This window comes from Cololabis saira, chromosome 8 (genome assembly GCF_033807715.1).
Source record: "Cololabis saira isolate AMF1-May2022 chromosome 8, fColSai1.1, whole genome shotgun sequence".
In the NCBI taxonomy this organism is placed as follows: Eukaryota; Metazoa; Chordata; class Actinopteri; order Beloniformes; family Belonidae; genus Cololabis; species Cololabis saira.
Window position 1 is genome coordinate 2,202,637 of NC_084594.1, and position 26,059 is coordinate 2,228,695.

Genomic DNA, 26,059 nt, shown 5'->3' on the forward strand with positions numbered 1-26,059 from the left:
AGAGCTGTCTGGCTCCCTCCCAGCGAGTCGCCTACTTAGGATTGGTACTCGACTCGGTGACCATGAGGGCCTGTCTCTCACCGCGGCGTGTGAGCGACATCCTGCGGCTCCTCCCCCGATTCAGGAGGGGCAGACGGCTGCCTTACCTCCAGTTCCTGCAGCTTTTGGGCAGATTAACAGCCGCCTCGGCTGTTGTGCCTTTGGGCCTGCTGAGGCTACGCCCCCTGCAGATGTGGCTGAACAGCCTTCGCCTGGATGCCGAAAGGCACAGGCACAGGCTAGTCAGGGTGTCGCGGGTGTGTGTCCATGCCCTGGCACCCTGGAAAGACGGGGCATTCCTGCTGGGGGGTGTGCCCTTGGGCACTATCACCTCCTTCCGGGAGACTGTCACCGCAGATGCCTCCCTCTCGGGTTGGGTGCTGTTTGGCGCGGCAGGCCTGCCCAAGGGCAGTGGTCTGCGCGGGACCGCACACGCCACATCAATGTGCTGGAGCTCCGTGCTGTACACCGAGCACTCGAGCACTTTTTACCTCACCTATGGGGGAGGCACGTACTGGTTCGGTTGGACAATGTGTCCACTGTCTCCCAGATCAATCACCAGGGGGGCACCGGGTCTGCACAGCTGCTGCGGGTGTCTCGGGGCCTTCTGACGTGGGCCGCTCCTCGCCTCCTCAGCCTGCGGGCGATATACCTGCCAGGGGTCAGGAATCAGGTGGCAGACTTCCTGTCCCGACACAAGCCTCCCCCAGGAGAGTGGCGGCTTCATCCGGAGGTAGTGGGGATGATTTGGGTCCTCTTCGGCAGAGCGGTGGTGGACCTCTTCGCCTCGGGCGTCTCGGCTCACTGCCCCCTCTGGTTCTCCTGGACAGAGGAGACCAGTCCTCTGGGTCAGGATGCCCTAGGGCACGAGTGGCCCGACGGGCTCCTGTACGCGTTCCCCCCACTACCTTTAATCCTGCCGACGTTGCAGAGGGTCCTCCAGAGAGGTCACAGGCTCCTCTTGGTGGCCCCCTTCTGGCCGGGGAGACCGTGGTTCCCACTACTCCGGAGGCTCTGCTGCGGCACGCCATGGCGCCTACCCGACCGGAGGGACCTTCTGTCCCAGCTGGGGGGTCGGATTTGGCATCCCGACCCCCGTCGCCTTCAACTCTGGGTCTGGCCACTGCAGGGCCCGACCCGTTAGTGTCAAGCTGTACTGAGCCCGTCAGGGCTACCATCTAGAACGCTCGTGCGCCCTCCACCCGCCTCCAGTATGAGTGCAAGTGGAGGAGATTCTCTGCCTGGTGTGCGGACAGGGCAGAGGACCCTATGCTTTGCCCTGTGGCCACGATCCTGGAGTTCCTTCAGTCCCTCCTGGATGATGGCCGTGCTCAGTCCACCTTAAGGGTGTACGTGGCGGCCATTTCATCACGACATGCCCTGGTCGAGAATGCCACCGTGGGGTGCCACCGGCTGGTTTCTCTCTTTCTTAGGGGGGCTCTGAGGCTGCGCCCCCCGAGGACCCCAAGGGCCCCGGTGTGGGACCTGTCTATGGTACTAGGTGCCCTCTCTTCTCCACCTTTTGAGCCCTTGGCCCAGGTGGACCTGAAGTGTCTCTCTATGAAGACGGCTTTTCTCCTCGCTATGACGTCAGCAAAGCGAGTCAGTGAGTTACATGCCCTGTCAGTCAGCGGGTACTGCCTGAGGTGGAACCCGGTTGGCTCACGGGTTACGTTGTTGCCAAACGTGGCGTTCCTGCCCAAGGTCCTGCCACGCGATCATGCTAATCGGCCTATCCAGCTTGCCCGGTTCAACCCCGAGCCTGCGGAGGGTGGGCCAAGCCCTTTGTGCCCCGTACGGGCCCTTGCTGCTTATGTTGCTGCCACCGCGCCTGTGCGACGGTCGGAGCAGCTTTTTATCTGTCATGGTGGCCCTAACAGGGGGCGTGCTATTTCTAGACAGCGCCTGTCCCACTGGGTGGTGGACACCATCGAGCACGCCTACAGGGCCAGTGGCCGCCCCTTACCAGTGGGGGTGAGGTGCCACTCGACCAGAAGCGTTGCAGCTTCTTGGGCTGCCCTGAAGGGGGTGCCTCTGGAGGACATCTGCGCAGCAGCTTCGTGGACGTCGCCGGACACGTTCTCCAGGTTTTACCGGATCAATGTCGCCACTCCCCAACCATTGGACGTGGTTCTACTCCCGGGTCCTTCTGCCCCTGGTCAGTGAGGTATGTGACCGGGATTCTATGTGACATTGTTGGTATTCGTCATCCAGTGCTTACAGCACCGCCTGGCGGTCAGTAGGGACGAAATAGAACGAAAGTTACGCCTGTAACTACGGTTCTATGAGTCCCGGATGACAGCCAGGCCTGCCGGTCACTCCGAATCCTCGTGCTCTCGCGAGAAGATTCTAGGAGTCGATCCCATGCTTGACCCCGGAAGATATACCCCTTCCGGGGGTCATGCAGGGGTCACGGGTGACGTGACATTGTTGGTATTGTACTCGACATGCGCATGCGCGAGGGGAGATATCCAGTGCTTACAGCACCGCCTGGCGGTCATCCGGGACTCATAGAACCGTAGTTACAGGCGTAACTTTCGTTTTCTATCTACTTTATCTATCTATCTATCTATCTATCTATCTATCTATCTATCTATCTATCTATCTATCTATCTATCTATCTATCTATCTATCTATCTATCTATCTATCTATCTATCTATCTATCTATCTATCTATCTATCTAATCGAGCGCCGACACAGAGAAAAAAAGATTTCATTTTTGAAACATAAAGTTAATTTGAGCACATTTAATACAGAAAATTAGGCTGATAAATGCAGTGAATGAGATATAGTTTTTAGCAAAACCTCCAAACAACCTAGATATTTAAATTGAGGCCAATCAGGAAAGACTTGCAGTTCACCTGCTGACCACTAGGGGCTGAATCCAAACCAAAGACAGTAAAGAACATCTGTGTCTCTCTCTTTTCTTCATTCTCTCTTTCTAAAACTTTAATAATGAAAATAAAGAATAAAACAATAGAATAGGTTTCTAATCTCACAAAACTCCAAACTTTTAATTATTTAAAAAATAAACAAAAAGCAATCTCAAGAACCATCATTTATTCTTCTACAGAAACCCATTGAAACTTTGGAACTGTTGTTGTCTGCCGTGGTTGGAGGTTTTTCCCTCCCGGGCCGCTGTGGACTTCCCTGTGAAGTGTGAGGTTTTATTTTGAATTACGAACATAAATTCACAACTAACAAAAGACCAATAACAGTAGGCTCAGTAGGATCTTTTAAATTACTTCATGTAATAGACTGATATATGAAGGGGTGAGGAGATTCTATGTTTATCTTTTTGCATCACACACTCAGAAAGAGGAAGTGTCTTCTGCAGTTGACTAACAGGTAAGTCGAGTTTTGTCCTAAGACGCTTCCTTGTTCCACCTGCGTTAACAACACCGTAGGTTTTTTAACACAAGACACACAGACTGATAAGACTTCTCCCGGGACGACTGTGTTCTGAATGATAAAACATACTTTTGTGGGAACCTGTACCACCCAGACCTGATGTCAGGAATCACCCGTCCAGGTAAGACTCTACATTTTTCTTATACTTAGCTGAATAAAACATGGTGATGAGCATTAACTTAGTTAACTAATCAGATGAACAAAGCTAAGACAGCCAGAGTAGAACTTTGTTAGCTCTTACTTGTAATCAAGAGAAAAGATATCACATTTAAATGAACAGTCAAGACATTGTTTTGGTCGGCGTGTACCACACTAAAGGTCATCTGGAAATAATAAAATGATGAGGCAGTGGGAGCTAGAAGTCGTCCATGAATTAAATCTAAATCTGACAAGCCTGAACAGGACTATTCCTACTACTGTCATTTAGTGCAGGGGTTCTTAACGTTTCTGACCTTAGGGCCGAATTGTTTCAGTACAGAGTGGCCCGGGGCCCATTAAATATCAACACTGTGTAGCAGGGGTATTCAACTAAAACTTTAAAAGGTCCATTTAGAGAAAACTTACTCAAGCGAAGGTCCAGAACATCATAATATATATATATATATATTCAAGTAGCCTCATAGTTGTATCCACATCTGCATCTGACTGTTATATTAAAAAAGTACATATTTGCCACTTAACATGTGTAACTTGAATTAAACATTTTTTTCTCTTAAAAATAAAATACATTTTATTTTATTTTTCAAATGCTATCTTATTTTATTTCTCTACCAGCAGTTTGAATTTCCCCTTTTCTTTGTTAATTGTCTCAACACATTTTTATAATAAATGAATATAAACACATCTTAACAATTGAACAGTTTTGCAGTTTCTCTTTCTTCCCCTCTTATAATCTTATGTCCCCACTTTCTGTTGTTCAGTGAGAGAACTGAGCTCTAATTTCTCCTGTCAGGACTTTAAATCTGGGCTGGATGGAGTCAGGTTCTCATACACATGTGAAGGTGCTCATTGTTGAGCCTGGAACGATATTTAGTTTTAATTATGTTCAATGTGGAGAAAGCTGCTTCACAGATGTATCTGGACCCAAACATGGGCAGGATGTTTTAAGATGGTCAGTTTATATTTCTGTGACTTCAGTTCAGACTTGAGTGAATATGTTTGATGAAAAATTTGTGTTTTGTTTCAGTGGCGTTTCACTTTCGCACTTTGAACGCCACGGTCTCTGAACGTATGAGACACTGGTTTTGTCCCAGTGTGAAGACTGAATAAGGATGAATCTGTCCATTCAGGGTTGAACTTTCCTTTCCACCTGTTACTTCTCATCTCTGTATATAGAGCCAAGCTAATTACCGTATTTTGACAACCATTCGGGCGCCATGTGGAAAGGAGCACCCTCAGTTTTGTGTGTGTCATTTCAGGATTTAAAACACACACACAGTGCGCCATGTAGAAAGGCGCCATCTACACACATGGAGCGCCGCCTTACAACACACACACACAAGCATAGTGTGCTATTTAGTGTGCATATTTAAAAATAGAGCGGGGCCAAAACTTAGTTTGATTTTACTTTAAGTTATTTACATTAATAAGTTGTCAGCGTGTCGGGTTTCATCCGAGCCTGATCAGCTCTGGTCTGGAGTTGCTATGCAGTCCGGCGGCCCACGCGGCTCACACAGAATTATTTTTGCGGCCCACTAGGTGGGGCTTGTGGCCCACATTTGGGCTGCAATTGTGGTCTGCGGCCCTATGGTTAAGAATCACTGATTTAGCGGATGCTTTTATCCAAAGCAACTTACATCTGAGACACAGATACCATGGAGCAATTAGGGTTAAGGTTGCCATTCTGGGGTTTGAACATGGATCCTCCAGACCCAAGACCACCTCTGTAGCCACTAGACTACCACCCCCGAGAGCACATTCCACCTATTCCACCTCTTCCACGCTGCATCTGTTATAGATATATTTGGAAAGGTTTTGGAAGTATTTCCATATAATCTTGGAAGATCTGTGAGGTTGAAAACTGAGTCCAGTATTATTGAGAGACCCATCTTTAATCTTTACATGGTATCAGAGGTCCATTTGACTGTTGTGAGCCACATGAACATGTTTGTTTCCTCTGTAATATCCATTTGAGGATTGTAATGTTTGTTTATCCTGCCGAATAGGGGCCGGTGTGTAGAGTGTGTTGTATTTTACGTCTTATTTTCTGAGCCGGACACGCCCGTTCCTGAGGAAAAGTTGTTAACCTGTTGAATACTATCAGTGGGCGTAGCCAACGTCTGACGCTGACGTGACAATGTCATGTTATGTTATTGATCACTTGAAACCCTTTCCAACATTTGAAGAATACAAAAGAAACAAACATTAAAATAGAGCCAAGTGACCTCTACTGCTCAGTAGAAGCAAAAAAAGCAAAATAAGAACAAACCAGAGCAGGATCAGCTGATCTGTGTGCAACACCATTGATGTGTGTTTCCTCTGCATATGAAGGTGTGTGTGTGAGCTGATGTGGACGTGAATTCAGCAGAATGGACCAGTGTGAGGACGGAAAGGAGGGAGTCCCTCCCTCTAAAACCTCTCTGTGTGGGGAACATGAGAGTCGGAGCAAAGCTCAGAGGTGAGATGAGAATCTCTAACTGTCCCTGACTCTTCTGCATGTCAGAGCTCAAGACTCACCAAACATCATTATTACAGGAATCAACCTGGACCTGGACCTGGACCTGAACCTGGACCTGGACCTGGACCTGGACCTGGACCTGAACCTGGACCTGGACCTGCACCCGGACCTGCACCTGGACCCGGACCCAGCTGTGTGTCCTTGAAGAGCGACCGTTCAATGGACTGGTTAATTAAATTTAAAAGTGACCAACATTCTGCTGTAAAGAGGTGAGTGTATCTAAATGCTGGAAAAGATTTATGTTTAATACTTTTTGAATAGACTAAATATTTGTATCTGTATAACTTATTTTTCATATGAATAGAATATGTACATTTTGAACTTTTCTCTTCTATCAGGGTCCATCAGAAAGGAGACTCTCTTGAACATGAACCCAGCTGTTTGTCCTTGAAGAGCGACATGTCAAATGAAAGATATTTTAACTTTAAAGGAGACCAGCAGTCTTCTTCAGAGAGGTGAGATGTATTTAAATGCCTTAAATGTATATAAATCAGTCTTCATGTTAGGAAATGTCCACATGTTTCATCTCCTGTCAGGAGCTTTTTCCTCTGGTTGACACATCTAGAGGTCTCACCTTCCAGAGGACTGATGCTGATGATGATCCAGAGTTCCTCAGCTGCTTCGTGTCTCCATCAGTTGTCCGTCTACTTGCTCTCATAACTTTTTTTGGAGCAGGACTGGATCTTGTGAATATGTGAATGAGCAGAGCTCTCACTGAGGTCACATGTTCTCAGTGGGATCAGCAGGACTAGTAAACCTTCACCACCACCAGTCCTCTGATGGACTGTCCTCATCCAAACAGGACTCCATGGACCTTCAGCTGGTGTTTGTCTCTGTGAGGACAGACATGATGTGAGCTAATTCTTCCTGGTTCCTCCACAGAGTGGACCAGCAGATCTCAGAGTCCCCCAGTGGTCCGTCTGTCCAGCAACATCAGACACAGCTGGACTCCATATTTCAGGTCTGTACATGAACAACAACTGCTGCTCCTTCTGTTCTGTTGATGTTTGTCTCCATGCTGGTCTCTGGAGACCAGTGGACTGTCAGTCTGTCCAACATGGACCCGATGTTTGTCTCCATGCTGGTCTCTGGAGAACAGTGGACTGTCAGTCTGTCCAAAATGGACCTGATGTTTGTCTCCATGCTGGTCTCTGGAGACCAGTGGACTGTCAGTCTGTCCATCATGGGTCTGATGTTTGTCTCCATGCTGGTCCCTGGAGACCAGTGGACGGTCAGTCTGTCCATCATGGACCTGATGTTTGTCTCCATGCTGGTCTCTGGAGACCAATGGACTGTCAGTCTGTCCATCATGGACCTGATGTTTGTCTCCATGCTGGTCTCTGGAGACCAGTGGACTGTCAGTCTGTCCATCATGGACCTGATGTTTGTCTCCATGGTTTCAGTCTGTTTGTGTCCTTCATGTGGTCTTCTGTTCCAGCTGCTGGAGGACAACATTGTCATGTTTGTGAAGAACGAGCTGAAGAAGATCCAGAGGGGTCTGAGTCCAGATTACCCAGAATCCCTAGAGCATCTGTTGGACGATGAGGATGAAGAGCAGAGGAGCAGCGACGCATTTTTGAAGATCACAGTGAACTTACTGAGGAGAATGAAGCAGGAGGAGCTGGCTGAGCGTCTGCAGAGAAGTAAGAGGATTTCTATGAACATTTAAGCTGCTGGATAAATGACCCAGAATGCCTCAGGAGATGAACAACATTCATCCCCCCCCCCCCCCCCCCTAGAGTAGCACCCACCCTGTACAGGGCAGCATACATATGTCTGACCGGCCAACAAAACAAGATAACTGGAAGATTGTAGTCCTGGTTTTCCTCTTCCAGAAATCCTGCTGAACTCCAGATTGTCTTGATGGTTCTACAGATTATTGGATCAGATCATCTTCTGGTGTTTTCAAATCCTAAACCTGGAAAATCCACTTCACAGACACCACAACATAACAAGAACACAACAACCCACAAACCCACAACCCATCAGGGCTGTACTGCTAACATTCTGGTACTAGAAACTCCAGGACCCCAGATGTTCTTGTCACTTCCACGTCCTGAATGTTCAGCAGTGTTTTGGTGGTAAAAGTGATTCTTCTCAATATTGGACAGCTCATCGTAACGTTAGAGTTGATCAGTGTTGGTTCACATCCTGATTCTTTAGGAGAATGAAGTTGAACTTTATAAAACACTAAATGGTTTCTTTTTTCCACTTTTATTAAGGTTCTTTTTCAGCAGTTTGTAAAAAGCGGCTGAAGTCTAAGCTGAAGAAGAAGTACCAGTGTGTGTTTGAGGGGATTGTTAAGGCAGGAAACCCAATCCTTCTGGAGCAGATCTACACAGAGCTCTACATCACAGAGGGAGGGACCCGAGAGGTCAACGATGAACATGAAGTCAGACAGATTGAAGTAGCATGCAGGAAACCAGACAGAGCAGAAACAGCTATCAGACAGGAAGACATCTTTAAACCCCCAGCTGGAAGAGATGAACCAATCAGAACAGTGATGACGAATGGAGTGGCCGGCATCGGGAAAACAGTCCTAACACAGAAGTTCACTCTGGACTGGGCTGAAAGCAGAACCAACCAGGACATCCAGTTCCTGCTTCCTTTCACCTTCAGAGAGCTGAATGTGCTGAAAGACAGAAAGTTCAGCTTGGTGGAACTTGTTCATCACTTCTTCACTGAAATCAGAGAAATCTGCAGCTTTGAAGAGTTCCAGGTCGTGTTCATCTTTGACGGTCTGGATGAGTGTCGACTTCCTCTGGACTTCCACAACAATGAGGTCCTGACTGATGTTACAGAGTCCACCTCAGTGGACGTGCTGCTGACAAACCTCATCAGGGGGAACCTGCTCCCTTCTGCTCGTCTCTGGATCACCACACGACCCGCAGCAGCCAATCAGATCCCTCCTGAGTGTGTCTCCATGGTGACGGAGGTCAGAGGGTTCACTAACCCACAGAAGGAGGAATACTTCAGGAAGAGGTTCAGAGAAGATGAGCAGACCAGCAGGATCATCTCCATCATCAAGACATCACGGAGCCTCCACATCATGTGCCACATCCCAGTCTTCTGCTGGATCACTGCTATGGTCCTGGAGAACGTCCTGGAGAACGTCCCGGAAACCAGAGAGGGAGGGGAGCTGCCCAAGACCCTGACTGAGATGTACATCCACTTCCTGGTGGTCCAGGCTAAACTGAAGATGGTCAAGTATGACGGAGGAGCTGAGACGGATCCACACTGGAGTCCAGAGAGCAGGAAGATGGTGGAGTCTCTGGGAAAACTGGCTTTTGAGCAGCTGCAGAAAGGAAACCTGATCTTCTATGAACCAGACCTGAGAGAGTGTGGCATCGATGTCAGAGAGGCTTCAGTGTACTCAGGAGTGTTCACCCAGATCTTTAGAGAGGAGAGCAGCCTTTACCAGGACCAGGTCTTCTGCTTCATCCATCTGAGTGTTCAGGAGTTTCTGGCTGCTCTTCATGTCCATCAGACCTTCATCAAGTCTGGAGTCAACATGCTGGAGGAACAAAGAAGCACTTCCAGGTGGTATAAAACAAGAGCAGAGACTGACCTCTATCAGACAGCTGTGGACAAGGCCTTACAGAGTCCAAACGGACACCTGGACTTGTTCCTCCGCTTCCTCCTGGGTCTTTCACTGGAGACCAATCAGAACCTCCTGCGAGGTCTGATGAAATCAAAACAAAGAAGTTCAAAAAACAATCAGGAAACAGTTAAATACATCAAGGAGAAGATCAGTGAGGACTTGTCTGCAGAGAAAAGCATCAACCTGTTCCACTGTCTGAATGAACTGAACGATCGGTCTCTGGTGGAGGAGGTCCAACGGTCCCTGAGGTCTGGACGTCTCTCCACAGATAAGTCTCCTGCTCAGTGGTCAGCTCTGGTCTTCATCTTACTGTCATCAGAAGATCTGGAGGTGTTTGACCTGAATAAATACTCAGCTTCAGAGGAGGCTCTACGGAGGCTGCTTCCAGTGGTCAAAGCCTCCAAGAAAGTTCTGTAAGGACGAACACGGACACATTGGTTTGAATCACAATCACATGTGTTCATGTAGGAAACCAGTTAAATTCACTGTTCAACTAAGTTCAGGTTCATGTGGGACCAGTTCTCCTCAATGATACATCTCAGGAAACTTTACATGCAGAGAAGGGAAATGCAGCGATCACTATGATCAATACTTATTGATTATTAGTTGAAATAATCAGTATTCATATGATATTATATATTTTACTTCTTTGTTAAATGACATCATCAACTTTTAAATGACATCATGGTTTCTCTTTAATCTCCTCTGCAGACTGAGGGGTTGTAACCTCTCAGAGGATATCTGTCCACTTCTGTCCTCAGTTCTAAGCTCTCAGTCCTCCAGTCTGACAGAACTGGACCTGAGTAACAACCGCCTGCAGGATTCAGGACTGAAGAAGCTGTGTCCTGGACTGGAGAGTCCACACTGTCACCTGGAGTCTCTCAGGTCAGAATCCACCAAGTGTTCAACTGTTGACCGTTAGAATTGTTTGCTTGGTTGTTTTATTAGATCTCCGTTAACTGCTGACCTTTCACAGCAGTTTCTCTGGGGTCTCGTCAGAATCATAAGTTTAATTACAAGATTATCATTAATTAAAATACATGCTGACAACTCAGAGACAACAGACACTAGGACACCTGCTCAAAGTTACAAAAATAACATTATAATCAGCACAATGGCATTTACATTTTCTCATCAAACCCTCTTTTTTTTACCTTGTCTGCACACATATTAATGATTGATACCATGCCGACAAAAACCAAAGGCATAAATATGTGCATTATTACTATATTTGATATATATACATATATATATGCATACATACACATACACATACATATATATATATATATATACATACATACAGACCCAGTGATTTTTTTTTTGGGGGGTGGGGGGGGTTGACATCCACTGCCAATCCAGGAAGCAAGAACACACTCATCACACTCTCAAACAAAATATTAAGAAAAATCCAATGCATAGCTCAATTTGAAAAGAATAAAAATATCTTCAATTTTTTGCCAAAACAACAACTTTCTGGACAGTGTGAGATAGAACAAATAATCATGTGCTGTTCACATTTTAACACCACCCACACCCCTTCAGCAAAACTACACACACAAACACAAGAGAAATAGAGGAAAAGGAAAGAGTGTCAACATGATTGTTAGTGTGGCTCCGTCTAATTCCTGGTAAAAGCACACTGAACTATGGTTCCGAGCATGTAGTTGACACGTACTTCAAATAAAAGTCACAGTCCGTGTTCTTCTTTCAAAAGTTTAGTCAAAAACTTTTCTTTCAGCAACAAAAACAAAACAACTGTGCAATTATATGAAAAACAATATTCTCTGTAAGCACGGTCAAAAACTAGTGTGCCCTCTCGGTTACATAGCTTCACAAAAAAGCAATAATACACGTACATCACGTGGCATATATGCAACCAATGAGAAAGCTGCAGTTATTAATATTATGCTTAATCAAACATTCTAAAATCTAAATTATGAATCACATTCTATACATGACAAATGGCTCTAACATAACCTGCCCCTAATTGACTAGGTTAACTACATATCAATTACCAAACACAAACACATAGAGCCGTTGTCTTCTCTACGATAAACTATAAATCCTTTTTCCACTTTTCTACACATTTGTATGATAGAAAACAATCAGGTATCAAACTTATTCAGTCTCTTATGATCTTCATAATGCCTCCTCCAAGAGACATATCTTAGTAACAGGTCTCTCTAACGTGCTTGTCTTTGTTTGAACACAAACGCTGCGGACCGTCCCCTTTGAGTCTGGCATTATCTTGACGATTTTTCCTAACAGCCAGGAATTCCGTGAGGCAGAGGAGTCAACAATGAGGACGACGTCTCCCACCTTGAAATTCCTTCTTGTTGTGTTCCATTTTGTCTTTCCTGTAAGAGAGGTAGGTACTCTTGTGTCCACCTGCGCCAAAACAGATCCGCCATATACTGGATTTGTCTCCAGCGACGACGCACATAAAGATCTTCCTTCGAAAAGACACCAGGGGGAACATTTGGCTGTGTTCTCATCACCAACAGATGATTCGGGGTCAAAGCCTCCAGATCATTGGGGTCATTTGAAGCTGTTGTTAGGGGCCTGTCATTGATGATACTTTCTACTTCACATAATAGTGTATGTAGTCCTTCATCGTCCAATATCTGCTGCTTTAACAGGGCACTCATGACCTTCCTAACTGTTCTTATCTGACGTTCCCAGACACCTCCGTGGTGGGATGCAGCAGGAGTGTTAAATATCCATTTAACTCCTCTTCTCAGCATAGATTCTTGAATCTTTGACTGGTCTATGTTTTTTAGAGCCTCCTTTAACTCTCTTTCCGCGCCGACAAAATTGGTGCCGCTGTCTGAGCGGAAAACAGACACTTGTCCTCGTCTGCTTAGAAAGCGACGTAGTGCGTTAATACACGAGCTAGTGTCGAGAGAGTATGATACCTCTATGTGTACTGCTCTACTGGTTAGGCATGTGAAAAGCACACCATACCTCTTCACTTTGCTGCGACCTCTGCTGACCTCAAATGGTCCGAAGAAATCCACGCCAGTGTTTGTGAAGGGCGGCTTGTCTGGCAATAATCTATCTTCTGGCAAATCTGCCATTTTTTGCTGACCGACCTTCGCACGTAGTCTTCTGCATGTTTTACACTCTGAGATTATTCTCTGTATTGCTGAGCAGGCCTTTGGTATCCAGAACTTCTGTCTCAGTCTTGCAAGAGTGTAACTTCTACCTGAGTGTCCAGTCTCTTCATGCACGTGACGGAGGATGAGCTTGGCGATCCATTCATCCTTGTGCAAGATAGCTGGGTGTTTGGCGTCCAACGGCATCGCGGATTGGCACAGCCGTCCTCCTACCCTTAGCACTCCATCTTTCAAATACGGATCCAACTTAAAGATATTGCTATCCCTTCTCACGTGATCCTTTCCATCTCGCAGGGCTTTAATCTCCTCTGCATATTTTTCTGTCTGACATAGACGAATTAAATCCATCTCAGCCTTGGCGAGATCATCTGTGGTGATCACTTGTTTTTTCAAACTTTGCTTGTACCTGAGCATCTTTCGCAGGAGCAAAGATTCTGCTTTAGCTGAGTTACTTTCGCCTTCATAGATCGCTTCTTGAAACTCTTTTCTTTTTTGTCTCATGTTTAGCAGGATTTCTTTCAGGCGTATCAGCCAAGCTGTCGCCTTCTTGAGCCTATACCAGCATGAGAAGTGGTGTACAAACTGAGTCATTACATCCAGTTTTTCATCTGCATATATGAGAGACACTTGAGCTGACCTTTTGACCTCTGCGTCTTCTTCTTCTTCTGAGTGAATGGGCTGGTCAGGACGTTCTGGCCATTCACTCTCAGATCTTAACAGGAACTCTGGTCCCTGTATCCAGTCTTTGTTCTGCAGCAGACCCTCAGCACTTAATCCTCTTGAAGCCTGATCTGCGGGGTTATCTGCAGTGCTCACGTACTTCCACTGGGATGGCCTTGTAGCTTCTTTTATGAATGAGACTCTGTTGGCTACGAATGTTTTGTACCGTGCAGCATCGTTTTCAATGTACTTAAGTACTGTCATACTGTCGGTCCAAAATCGCGATTCATCCAACTCTAACTGCAGCTCATGTTGAAGCATCTTATCCATTTTCACGGCTATCACCGCCGCTGTCAGTTCCATCCTGGGAATAGTTATCAGTTTGAGTGTTGCCACTCTTGACTTTCCAATCAGGAATGAAGTGAACTTCTGGTCCTTTCCATTAATCAGCAAGAGGTAAGATACTGTACCATACCCATCATTGCTGGCGTCGGAAAAATGGTGCAGTTGTGCTGTTTTAATGACACCAAATCGTGGAGGCTTAATGCACCTGTTTACACAAAAGGATGACAACCTTTGTAAACCTGTTAGCCATTTTTTCCATCTTTTTGCTTGTTCTTCTGTCACTTCATCGTCCCAGGCCCTCTTTTCTTTGCAGAGTTCCCTTAGGAGCAGCTTGGCAGGGAGGACGAAAGGTGCCAAAAATCCGAGGGGGTCATAAGCTGAGCTTATAACTGACAAGATTCCTCTTCTTGTACATGGCTTTTGCTGTACCTCGATCTTGATCTGGAATGTGTCAGAGTTTGTGCACCATTGGACGCCCAGCGCCCTCTCCATAGGTAGTTGATCCTTGTCCAGATTGAGATCTTTAATCCCTGAAGCCCTGTTTTCTTCTGGGATCGACATTAGCAGCGCTCTGGAGTTGCTTGTCCATTTGCTTAAATGGAATGCTCCACTGAGGCACAATGACCTCAAGTCCTTAGCGAGAGCAACAGCGCCATCATCCGATGACACAGAGGTCAGACAGTCGTCAACGTAAAAGTTATTTAGGATTGTCTCAACCGCTTCAGGTGCAGCCCACTGCTTTCCATCTTCAGCTGTCTTCCTTAGGGCGTATGAAGCGCAGCTGGGGGAAGAAGTAGCTCCAAACAGATGCACGCGCATTCTGTACTCTGCTGGCTCCAACCTCAGGTCGCCGTCCGGCCACCATAAGAACCGCAGCAAGTCCGAATCCTCTTCTGGTACCTTTACTTGGTAAAACATAGAGTCGATGTCTGCCATCATGCCCACTGTATCCTTCCTGAACCTTGTCAGAACTCCAACGAGAGTGTTTGTAAGGTCGGGACCTTGAAGAAGTTGATCATTCAGTGATACTCCCTGATATGATGCAGTACAATCAAAAACGACTCTTAGCTTCTTTTTCTTGGGATGGAATACTCCGTGGTGAGGAATAAACCACACTCTCCCATCATCACGGTTTATTTCTTCTTCTGGGACCTTAGTGGCGTATCCCTTGTGTAACAACTCTCTCATGAACCTCGCATACTCCTCGTGGAAGTCAGCATTCTTGTGAAACTTCCTTTTGAGACTTATGAGGCGCTGCTTGATTAGAGATCTGTTGTCAGGCATTTTTATTTCTTTGTCTTTCAAAGGTAATCCGATACAGTAGTGTCCGTCGACGAGCTGCGTGGATCCTTTGACTGATTCGAGGAATTGATGGTCTTCCTGCGACATCTCAGATTTGTCATCATGTCCTCTCTCTGGGAAGTCTGCATTGTACAGCTGAGTCAATAGACTTTCCACATTGGACACTGAAATGTGATTGACTGAATGAGTCATCATGTCTCGATTAACCACAGTATTGCCTCTGAGTGGGCCATTGATAACCCAGCCAAGGGATGTCCTTACTGCGTAGGGCCCGTCACCTCTACTGTTTATTATCTGTCGAGGCTCCATGGCTTTGTAGACATCTGTACCAATAAGCGGGCCGACTTCTGCTTCAATGTGCAGGAGATGAACTTCATGCATGTAAGGCCACTGTTCCACATGTCTCTGCAGAGGTATGTTGTCTCTTTTTACTGGTATACTTGGTTGAGTGAACACCTGAGGAAGGTCTATGTAATTCTCCTCTTCCAAGCCACAAACTTCCAGATCTGACAGTACATGAGTGTTCACCTTCTTTTCAGATCCTATAGTAGTGAGTAAAAGCTCTGCTTTTCTTCCTCGCAGGTTAAGCTGGTGCATGACCTCTTCAGTGCAGAAGGTTGCAGTGCTTCCCTGGTCTAAAAATGCATAGACCTGCATTACTTTATTGCTTCTTTTGCATTTAACCTTCACTGGTACTATGGGGAGAATGGTTTCTCCATCACCTGCCCCAGTATCTCCTTGGCGTTTATGCTCTGTCTCTACAAAGGCACTAGTCACCTCACTAGTCGTTTCTGTGCTCCTACCTTCATGCCTCTCTGATGCAGCTGGAACATCCTTTGTGACATGCTAAATAGTTGGGTGCTTTCCTGAACACTCCCTGCATTGCATCCTTTTACGGCAATCCTTACTCAGATGACCTTGTGTGAGGCAGCCAAAACAGAGTCCTTTTGTGACTAGGAATCTGATTCTGTCTTTAGGGGTCTGTTCTTTTATCTTCCAGCAGACCTCTAATGCATGGCTCTTTTTGCAATACATGCAGGGACTTTGAAAAGCATCAGCTGGTTTGACTGAATCCTGCTGCTTGTGTCGTGATTGTTGAGCATCACCTTGTCCTCCAGCCGGAGAGACGGTTGTAGCAAAGCTACTCTTGGGGTTACTTCTCTTGATGTTTAGCTTGGGCTTCCCCTTTTCCTCAACATTCACATCCAAAATGTCGCCAAATAGTGGATCATTGACGACCTTCGCTTCCCAGTTGATAAAATCCACTACGTCAGTGAACCTGGCTCTTCTTCTTGCTCTTGTTTGGATCTCAAACACTTGGTTTCTCCAATGCTCTTTCAGTTTAAAGGGTAGTTTTGAGATGACAGTCTTCATATTACTAGGATTGTCCATCTCATCCATGAACTCCACCTCGTTCATTGTGTTTCTGCATCCTATTAGAAATAGAGCATATGCATGTAAGGCTTTCCTGTCTTCTGCCTTTATCTGGGGCCATCCAAGAGCTTTATTCATGAAAGCTGTGGCTATTCTCAGCTCGTCCCCGTAGTGCTGTTGAAGGAGCCCCCTTGCTTCTTTGTAGCCCTCATCTGGTCTCATGTGTTCACAGCTACGAACAAGGTCATGAGGTTCTCCACTTGTGAACTGCTGCAGGTATAGCAACCTGTCCTGTTGATTAGCAGTCTTACTCTCAACAGTCTGTTCAAATGCTCGTATGAATGAATGGTAGCTTAGTGGGTCTCCGTAGAATATTAGGACATCTCTTCTTGGGAGTTGTGACACACGCTGTTGATTCACCAGCATCTCTGTTATCTCGTTTTGACGCTGCATTATTTTACAGATGCCATCAGAAGTCGCTGCTTGCTGTGAATGGCCTGTAGGTGCTGCTGAACTGGCTGTTCCATGAGCTGGAACACTGACACGAACATTAGCAGTCCTGGCTGGTTGTTGAGAGTTCGTAGGTGTATGTGGACTTGCTGTTCCATGAGCTGGAACTCTGACACGAACATTAGCAGTCCAATCTGGTTGAGAGTTCGTGGGTGCATGTGTTGTAGACTTGGGATGAACGTGAGCAGGCTGAGATGATCGCTGCGCGTTAAGTGCAATGAAGCTCACTCGTGAAAGTATTTCTTCTTCTTCGACGTTATCTTCAAAGGTGTCCTTTAAGCCTGCGCTGTGCGTGCCCTCTGCCTCATAATATTCATTCATTCCATCCTGACCATCTTCAAACCCTGCATAAACCTTTATCTTGGCTTCTGATGCAGCAATCTTGGACTCTAGCTCCAACTGTTCCTTGCGTGCCTTTAAGCGTGCCTCTTCCATCTCAATATCTTGTCTTTTGTTTAAGAAGGCAGCTTGTGTTAGCAGTTCTTTGCGCTCTGCCTCCAGCTTTAGGCGGGCGGAGCTTGTTGTGGACGCTTGTGAGGAGCGACTGCACGCTGAGCTTGCTTTTCTCCCTTTGGATGTGCGAATGATAACCTCTGAAATGCTGTCACTTGGTTGTATAGCATCATCGCCCTCATAGTCTGCATCAGTCTCTTCTTCAGGATATTTAGTTAGCTTTTGAATCCAGTCCTCTATTTCCTGAACAAAGTTCTCCATTTCCAAACATCTGGGCATAAACCAGTTCTCTTGATCCTCTTCTTTATCTTCATCGTCGAGAAAAGGCAACAATTGTTCATTGATCTCTTTATATTGTCCATAAAACTTGCCAAAAAGAAACAGTGCTTCTTCTTTAATTATTTCTACATTAGCTCTGTCTTTCTTTAGGATTTCAATATCCTTCTTTTTACGAGTAAGCTGAGATAACTTGCCTTTTCTCTCACGCTTAAGCCTGTTCAGTTTTTCTTCGACGGCCTTTGCCGTGGGCTTTGGCGCCCTCTTGTGGCCGTCCGCCGCAACATCCATTCTTAACGGTCGCTCCCGTCGGTAAACTTTAATGCACACAAACGGTCCTGTTTGCCTCACAACAACAGTTTCTCACTCTTTAATATTTGCTTGAAATCTTTCAAGAGCATTATTTTCATGTGCATTACGTTTTCAAGCTTGGCTGGGCGACTGTCCCGTTGGCAATGGGAACGGAAATCCCCTGTTACTCACTTTGCGGCTTATCCACGTCCAGAAGGTGCACCCGGCTTGGTTTTATCACTGGTAAGTGAATACTTTCTTTTACAATCCTCTTCTCCTCTAGAGGCATCCGTCTTTGTGCGCAATTCTCTTTGCGAGCTTAGTTTTTGACTTAATGTTAGTGTGGCTCCGTCTAATTCCTGGTAAAAGCACACTGAACTATGGTTCCGAGCATGTAGTTGACACGTACTTCAAATAAAAGTCACAGTCCGTGTTCTTCTTTCAAAAGTTTAGTCAAAAACTTTTCTTTCAGCAACAAAAACAAAACAACTGTGCAATTATATGAAAAACAATATTCTCTGTAAGCACGGTCAAAAACTAGTGTGCTCTCTCGGTTACATAGCTTCACAAAAAAGCAATAATACACGTACATCACGTGGCATATATGCAACCAATGAGAAAGCTGCAGTTATTAATATTATGCTTAATCAAACATTCTAAAATCTAAATTATGAATCACATTCTATACATGACAAATGGCTCTAACAATGATAAACAAATTAATAGATCAATTCTTAACAGTCCATTTTATTCTCCAGATTGAACAAAAATAACTTGCTTCTTCTTAAAGCATATCATATTATCTAAAGTCCAACGGTCTGGTAATTCACTCCACACCACCATCACTCTGTGATTCATTGACTCTGTTTTAAGTTACTTCTCCATGAGGCAACAGAAAATGACAGGAACAAAAATGATAATCTTCTTTAGAGTGTTTCTGGTATTTTGTCTGGTGTAGGGATGCTGAAACTCTCTATAGCCTTAAGTCAAGTTGAAAACCTTTTTATTGACTTATGTCTGTCTGTCTTTAATTACTGCATTTGAATTCTTAAATTTTCAAGTCATTTTTTAAAATATTTTTATTTTAAGCCCTTTGAGTTGTCTTGTACATGAAATGTTATACACAAACTGTCCTAAATGACCTCATGATCTGTCTTTAATCTCCTCTGCAGGTTGAATGACTGTAACCTCTCAGGGAACATCTGTCCACTTCTGTCCTCAGTTCTCAGCTCTCAGTCCTCCAGTTTGACAGAACTGGACCTGAGTAACAACCACCTGCAGGATTCAGGACTGAAGAAGCTGTGTCCTGGACTGGAGAGTCCACACTGTCACCTGGAGTCTCTCAGGTCCGTGTTCAACTGTTGTCCGTTAGAATTGTTTGCTTGGTTGTTTTATTAGATCCCCGTTAAATGCTGACCTTTCACAGCAGTTTATCTGGGGTCTCGTCAGAATCATCAGCTTTATTACAACATTATCATAATTAAAATACATGAAAAAAATGCTCACAACTCAGAGACAACAGACACAAGGATACCTGCTCAAAGTACAAAAAATAACATTATAATCAGCACAATTACATTTACATTTTCTCATTACACTCTCAAACAAAATATTAAGAAAAATCAAATGCATAGCTCAATTTAAAAATAATAAAAAATATTTTCCATTTTTTACCAAAACAGCTTTCTGGACAGTGTGAGATAGAACAAATACTCATGTGCTGTTCACATTTTAACACCCCCCACACCCCTTCAGCAAAAATACACACACAATCACAAAAGAAATAGAGGAAAAGGAAACAGTGTCAACACGATAAACAAATTAATAGATCACTTCTTAACAGTCCATTTTATCTCCAGAGTAAACAAAAATAACTTCAGCTTCTTCTTAAAGCATATCATATTATCTAAAGTCCAAAGGTCTGGTAATTCACTCCACACCACCATCACTCTGTGATTCATTGCCTCTGTTTTAAGTTACTTCTCCATGGAGGCAACAGAAAATGACAGGAAAAAATTATAATCTTCTTTAGAGTGTTTCTGGTGTTTTGTCTGGTGTAGGGATGCTGAAACTCTCTATAGCCTTAAGCCAAGTTGAAAACCTTTTTATTGAAGTATGTCTGTCTGTCTTTAATTACTGCATTTAAGTTTAAGTTTTAAAATTTAAAATTTCAAGTAATTTTTTTAAATGTTTTTATTTTAAGCCCTTTGAGTTGTCTTGTACATGAAATGTTATACACAAACTTTCCTAAATGACCTCATGATCTCTCTTTAATCTCCTCTGCAGGTTGAGTGGTTGTAACATCTCAGAGGACATCTGTCCACTTCTGTCCTCAGTTCTCAGCTCTCAGTCCTCCAGTCTGACAGAACTGGACCTGAGTAACAACCACCTGCAGGATTCAGGACTGAAGACGCTGTGTCCTGGACTGGAGAGTCCACACTGTCACCTGGAGTCTCTCAGGTCAGAATCCACCAAGTGTTCAACTGTTGACCATTAGAATGGTTTGCTTGGTTGTTTTATTAGATCCCCGTTAGCTGCTGACCTTTCACAGCAGTTTCTCTGGGGTCAGAATCCGTTAGAACTGTGGTTGATATTGAAAGATTGTTGATGTGTTTCTGCTGATCCTCTGATTTTTCCTTCAGCGCCATCATCAGGTGAACACAAGGACAGAGTCAGCTTTAGTCTCAGAGCAGTTCTCTCGGAGTCTCAGAGCAGTGTGTTGTGTTGTGTGTCTGCAGGCTGTCAAGCTGTCTGATCACAGAGGAAGGCTGTGCTTCTCTGGTCTCAGCTCTGAGCTCCAACCCCTCCCACCTGAGAGAACTGGACCTGAGCTGCAACCATCCAGGAGAGTCAGCAGTGAAGCTTCTGGCTAGACTGGAGGATCCCCGCTGGAAGCTGGACACTCTCAGGTATGAAGACAGAAGGACATCAGAGGACATCAGTGTGCTGGACTCTTCATCCTGTTGTTGTGGACATCATCTTTGTGGCTCTCTGGATTTTGTTGTGGCATTTTTTATTAATTGCACAAAGTAAAATACAGATACCTACACCTGACATGTGGATGCTAGTCCTCTTAGAGGAAGGTATTTAACAAAAGAGATGTTTAGTTTAGTTTAGTTTATTTAAGGATCCCCATTAGAAGCACACAAATGTGCATCTACTCTTCCTGGGGTCCTGAACATAAAAATACAGTACAGTGCAATCATACAATAAAAAAACGACAACAAAAACATTTTAAAAAAACAATTAAGCAGGCTGCACGGACCTAAAATGATAAAAACATAAATTTAAGAGTAATACTGATAAACAGTAAAGTAAATAGAGCCATATTAAAAATAATCAAGAGAGAACAAAGACAATCAGACAGGCTGATTGTATAACAGACTATACCAGACACTATACCAGATGATACCCTTTTTCCGCCGATTTCATCTGCATTTACATGTTTTATATCCCCCCCTTCTCATCCTGTTCCTTACAGCTGTTGGCCTTTTGTTACAAACTATATAATGTCTGAATGTTGTCCATGACACATTGAGAAGAGATCTTTGAGCAGATGGAGCTTCTGCAGCTCATCTGGTGCTGCAGCAGAGCTGATAGATTTCACAACTTAGAGTACACAACTCTGAGCCGTTCTTGACCCAGTAAACATCCCATAACCACAGCAGTGGGGTTTTCAGGCCCGTCACAGCACAATAACAGCTGCACCTTCACTCGACTTCAGAGATTCTGCATTCAAGTGCATCTGTCCAAGTGTTGGACTGTTCCTTCATCAGTGTGTGAGAGCCATGTAATGTCCATGTTTGTTGAGAGAGACTGAGCTGGTCTGACCCCCCTCCTCCTTCCAGGGTGGAGCCTGCTGGACAACGATGGTTGACACCAGGTCTGAGGAAGTGTAAGTGTGTTTTTATTTCATTCACACGTTCAACCATCTTCTCACTGTCACTCATTCATGAGTCCATCAGTGATCAATGACAGATCAATAATAACTGCAGCTAGGTTGTTTGATCTCTCCATCAGATTCCTGTCAACTCACCATCGACACAAACACAGTCCACAAACGCATCCAACTGTCTGGCAACAACAGGATGATGATGTTTGTGATGGAGGATCAGTCATATCCTGATCATCCAGACAGGTTTGATTACTATCGTCAGCTGCTGTGTAGAGAAGTTCTGACGGGTCGCTGTTACTGGGAGGTCCAGTGGAGCGGAAGAGTTTCTGTATCAGTGAGTTACAGAAGAATCAGCAGGAAAGAAAGCTCTGGTGTCTGTTGGTTTGGAGGGAACGATCATTCTTGGAGTCTGAACTGTTATGATGATGGTCAGTACCGTGTCTGTCACAATAACAGAGTAACATTTCCCTCCTCCTCTTCCTCAGTCTCTGACAGAGTAGCAGTGTATGTGGACGTTCCTGCTGGAACTCTGTCCTTCTACAGCGTCTCCTCTGACAGACTGATCCTCCTCCACACCTTCAATACCACATTCACTGAACCTCTCTATCCTGGGTTCAGGTTCTATCGTGGTTCTTCAGTGTCTCTGTGTTGAGTTCAGTCTCAAGAGTCTCCTCCTGTCAGAGAAACTGTCTCTGTTGGACAGATAGTTGAGTCTCTACATGTCTGTCTCTGTTTCCCTCAGAACACCTGAATCACACGTTGCTGAAACTGTCCTGAATGATTCCTTGGAACCTTCTTCCTCTTCCGGTCCTTTAAAGGTGGAAGCTGCCGTTATTCCAGGATCCACATGTGTTTCTTCCGTCTGTTTCCAGTCAGAGCTTCACGGTGAACACCAGCATGTTTCTCTGCAGCTCAGTTTAGCTGAGATCAGTCAGCTGCAGTTAGTTTGCTGCACATGTGACCAACTGTGATGTCAGAGAGGAATCACTGAGCTACAATCAGCCAAGATGAAGTTACAACAAGGTTCATCCTGGTCTTTATTCTCACCCACATCCTGTTCCAACCAGGACGTCACTACCGGACTGTCAGGTCTCTGTCATGGCAAAGTGTTTTGTATGCAAGTTTATTGTATGAATAAAATTATGCATCCATTATCTAGAACTGCTTCTTCATGTTCAGGGTCCTGGGGGTTGGCCTTATTGATTTTACACTGTACTATAATGATTTTTAAGTATATTTGTACCAGTGCTTTAAGTGGGCTGGGACGCACTGGTACGGAGTACCCGCACTTCTCAATATTAGCCTCTGGCGTACCGTGACTTTTTACAGCGTACCGGGACTTCTCGTGAGCTCATAGTACTCTGTTCTCTCCTTGCCATTTGGCTATACAGTGGCGTCGCCATGACAACGCGACTGCCCCTCGCGAGACGTTCACTCAATAATATCATGTTGTTGGTCCTTGTAACTGCCCACATGTCAGTTTAATATTCTCATTTATTCATGTAGTTTTTGGTTCCTACCTGCCCATTATTGTGCGGACGTATTGTTTGTATTTTTGTTTCTAGACGGTACCACTTTTCTCAACACCACCTGGCAAAGCATGGTAAGGGAGAAAACATACGGACGGTTGTTTCCACACGCCATAAAATTCATGTAAAGATAAATAGTAACAACACTAAATATACACAAAGAAGACAAAGACAGAAGAAAAGACAAGATTCAGCCCTTTTGGTTGTGTGCAGCCTACGAGGTGTGTTCATTGTTAATTGTGTGTCTGTGTATGTGAATTTGCCCTTTTAAGTTTCACTACAATCAAATATTTAAGTCTAAAATAATAAACAGTCATTGTCAACCTTTTTTTATGATAGAAACAAACACAGGTGTATGTTATTTAATTGATTTACTTGTCAACTGCATAGCTCACTTCTCCAATTTTCTCCATGCCTTGTCTCCATATTTTATCTATGTTTGGCTCTCATGTGTCTGTCCACAGGGAACTCTAGGTGCCAGTTAGTTCGGTTGTGCATCAGTTAGTTCGGTTGTGCATCAGTTAGTTCGGTTGTGCATCAGCCTCTCTGCTACCTTTGTGAACTGATAGCTACTTCAAGGATCATGAACAACAAGAAAGGCTACTTGCTGGATTTAACTTTTTGATTAATGTTCTCCTTTGATGACAATATTTGATATTCACTCATTAAAAGCGCTGCCTCAACATTTCCTCACAATAATTATCAAATTGATTTATTATGCTAGGAAACATATTTCAGCATGAAACATTTTTTATTTGTTAATAGATTTAATTTGTTCCAATTTTCAAATGATCGCATTTTAGTAGCAAATCATGAACATCATCAAATCAAGTCCCATTTATATGAAACTCAACCACCATAACACTTTTAGCAAGTCATGAAGTCCCACATCTTTAGAAATGATCAAGTATAAAATGAATCAGAACTTCAAAATCCCCACATTTGTACTAATAAGTAAATATGGAGCACTGGTCTGAAGGTTTCAATTCAATTCAATTCAATTTTATTTATATAGCGTCTAATACAACAGATGTCTCTAGACGCTTTCCAGAGATCTAGAACATGGACATAAACATAAACATAAACCCCCGAGCAATTATTACATGAACAATGGCAGGTAAAAACTCCCCTAGTGGGAGAAAAGCCTTAAGCCAAACAGTGGCAAGAAAAACTCCCCTTTAGGAGGGAAGAAACCTGGACCAGGACCTGGATCATAAGGGGGGACCCTCCTGCCAAAGGCCAGACTGGGGGAGTCGGGGACGTCAACAGCACACAGCAGGCAGGTGGAAGCAGCAACGGGATGACCGGGGGTGGGGACGTCAGCAGCACACAGCAGACATCCACGTAGGCAAGTGGAAGCAGCAACGGGATGACCAGAGGGGGGGGGGGGCGGGACCACAAGCCAGAATGCAGCTCCTGAGGCTCCGGCCTGCAAACATGTACAAAAGAGAAAAAAGGGGGGCCAGCACAAGAAACTACAGGAACGATGGACAAAAACGATAGCTATGAGATATTTATAATAAATAAAAATGGAAATGGAGGAGTGAGGAAGGGAAGAGGAGAGGAGAAGAAGGGTGAGAGGCACCGCCCAGTGGATCATGTCGGTGCCCCCCTGCAGCATAAGCCTATAGCAGCATATCTACCACCAAGCATGATGTTCATGCTAATAACATTATTATTTGGATTGTGTGCTATGGTTAAACATGTGTTTATTGCTGTTTATCGATTTCTATTATTCTTTGGTTTATTCCAGAACCACACACACACACACCACACCTGTAAGTGAACTCTCTAGACTGGATTAAAGCACTGTAAAGGAAATTGACCGCTTCCTGCCTCTTTATTTAAGTCTTGACATGCACTTCACAATTAAAATACAGAGAAAGCCAGTGTACAACTGTTAATCATTAAGCCTCCATAACATATGGTCCTTGGAGATGGATAAGGTCATTACGAAGTGATAATGGCTTATGTTCCACCAAGTGAAGATGTACGTCCACACCTGAATGATAGAGGAGACTGAATGGAGGTATAGAGAGGGATTTGCCGAGATGACACCCCTCACCCGGCGTTGTGGCCACCATCACCAGGCCGCCCAGTGTAGGTCGAGAGTCCTATGCAAGACATGCAAAAGAAAACATCTCAAGGGCTTGCATGAGGTGAATCTCCGGCCTAGCAGGAATGAGCTCCAGCGGATGCTGTTGATGAGTTTCACAACTTTTACACAATACAACAATAATAATGATTATTAGAAAAATTCCTTGCAGAAATTTCGAGAGTGCCACGGGGGGCTGCTGCCCATTTGTGTACATTGCTGCATTTTTCAGCAATAAAGGTGAAGGTAAGTCCGATGACACCACCCACGACTCTCTATGTCAAACCATTCAAAAGTTATGCCAAAAAATAGGGACTATCAAATATCTACCAATCAGAAGTAGGGGCGGGGCTGATTCATGCCAATGAAGGTCAAGTACTCAATACCGAGTCCGATGACACCACCCACGACTCTACTGTGTGTGTGTGTGTGTGTGTGTGTGCGTGCGTGCGTGCGTGCGTGCGTGCGTGTGTGTGTGCGT

At 44.8% G+C, this 26,059-nt stretch overlaps 1 protein-coding gene across 1 annotated transcript; it reads left to right on the plus strand.

Annotated features, from left to right (window-relative positions):
• The first annotated feature begins 6,230 nt into the window (after window positions 1–6,230).
• LOC133448241 (NACHT, LRR and PYD domains-containing protein 4C-like) lies at window positions 6,231–23,070 on the plus strand. The gene is made up of 12 exons (XM_061726586.1): window positions 6,231–6,337; window positions 6,467–6,583; window positions 7,011–7,089; window positions 7,567–7,771; window positions 8,351–10,142; window positions 10,441–10,614; window positions 19,232–19,405; window positions 20,346–20,519; window positions 20,798–20,968; window positions 21,908–21,954; window positions 22,080–22,197; window positions 22,697–23,070. The coding sequence occupies exons 1-12, from the start codon at window positions 6,288–6,290 to the stop codon at window positions 22,923–22,925; spliced, it is 3,330 nt and encodes a 1,109-aa protein (XP_061582570.1). The 5' UTR covers window positions 6,231–6,287; the 3' UTR covers window positions 22,926–23,070.
• Window positions 23,071–26,059: the final 2,989 nt, after the last annotated feature.

What these genes read in the sequence shown, in the direction of transcription:
- LOC133448241 (XM_061726586.1), top strand. Translation starts at nt 6,288, where the DNA reads ATGGACTGGTTAATTAAATTTAAAAGTGACCAACATTCTGCTGTAAAG. An exon ending in AGCTGGACTCCATATTTCAG is followed by an intron (nt 7,090 to 7,566) that starts GTCTGTACATGA and finishes CTTCTGTTCCAG; the next exon opens with CTGCTGGAGGACAACATTGT. An exon ending in GGCTGAGCGTCTGCAGAGAA is followed by an intron (nt 7,772 to 8,350) that starts GTAAGAGGATTT and finishes ACTTTTATTAAG; the next exon opens with GTTCTTTTTCAGCAGTTTGT.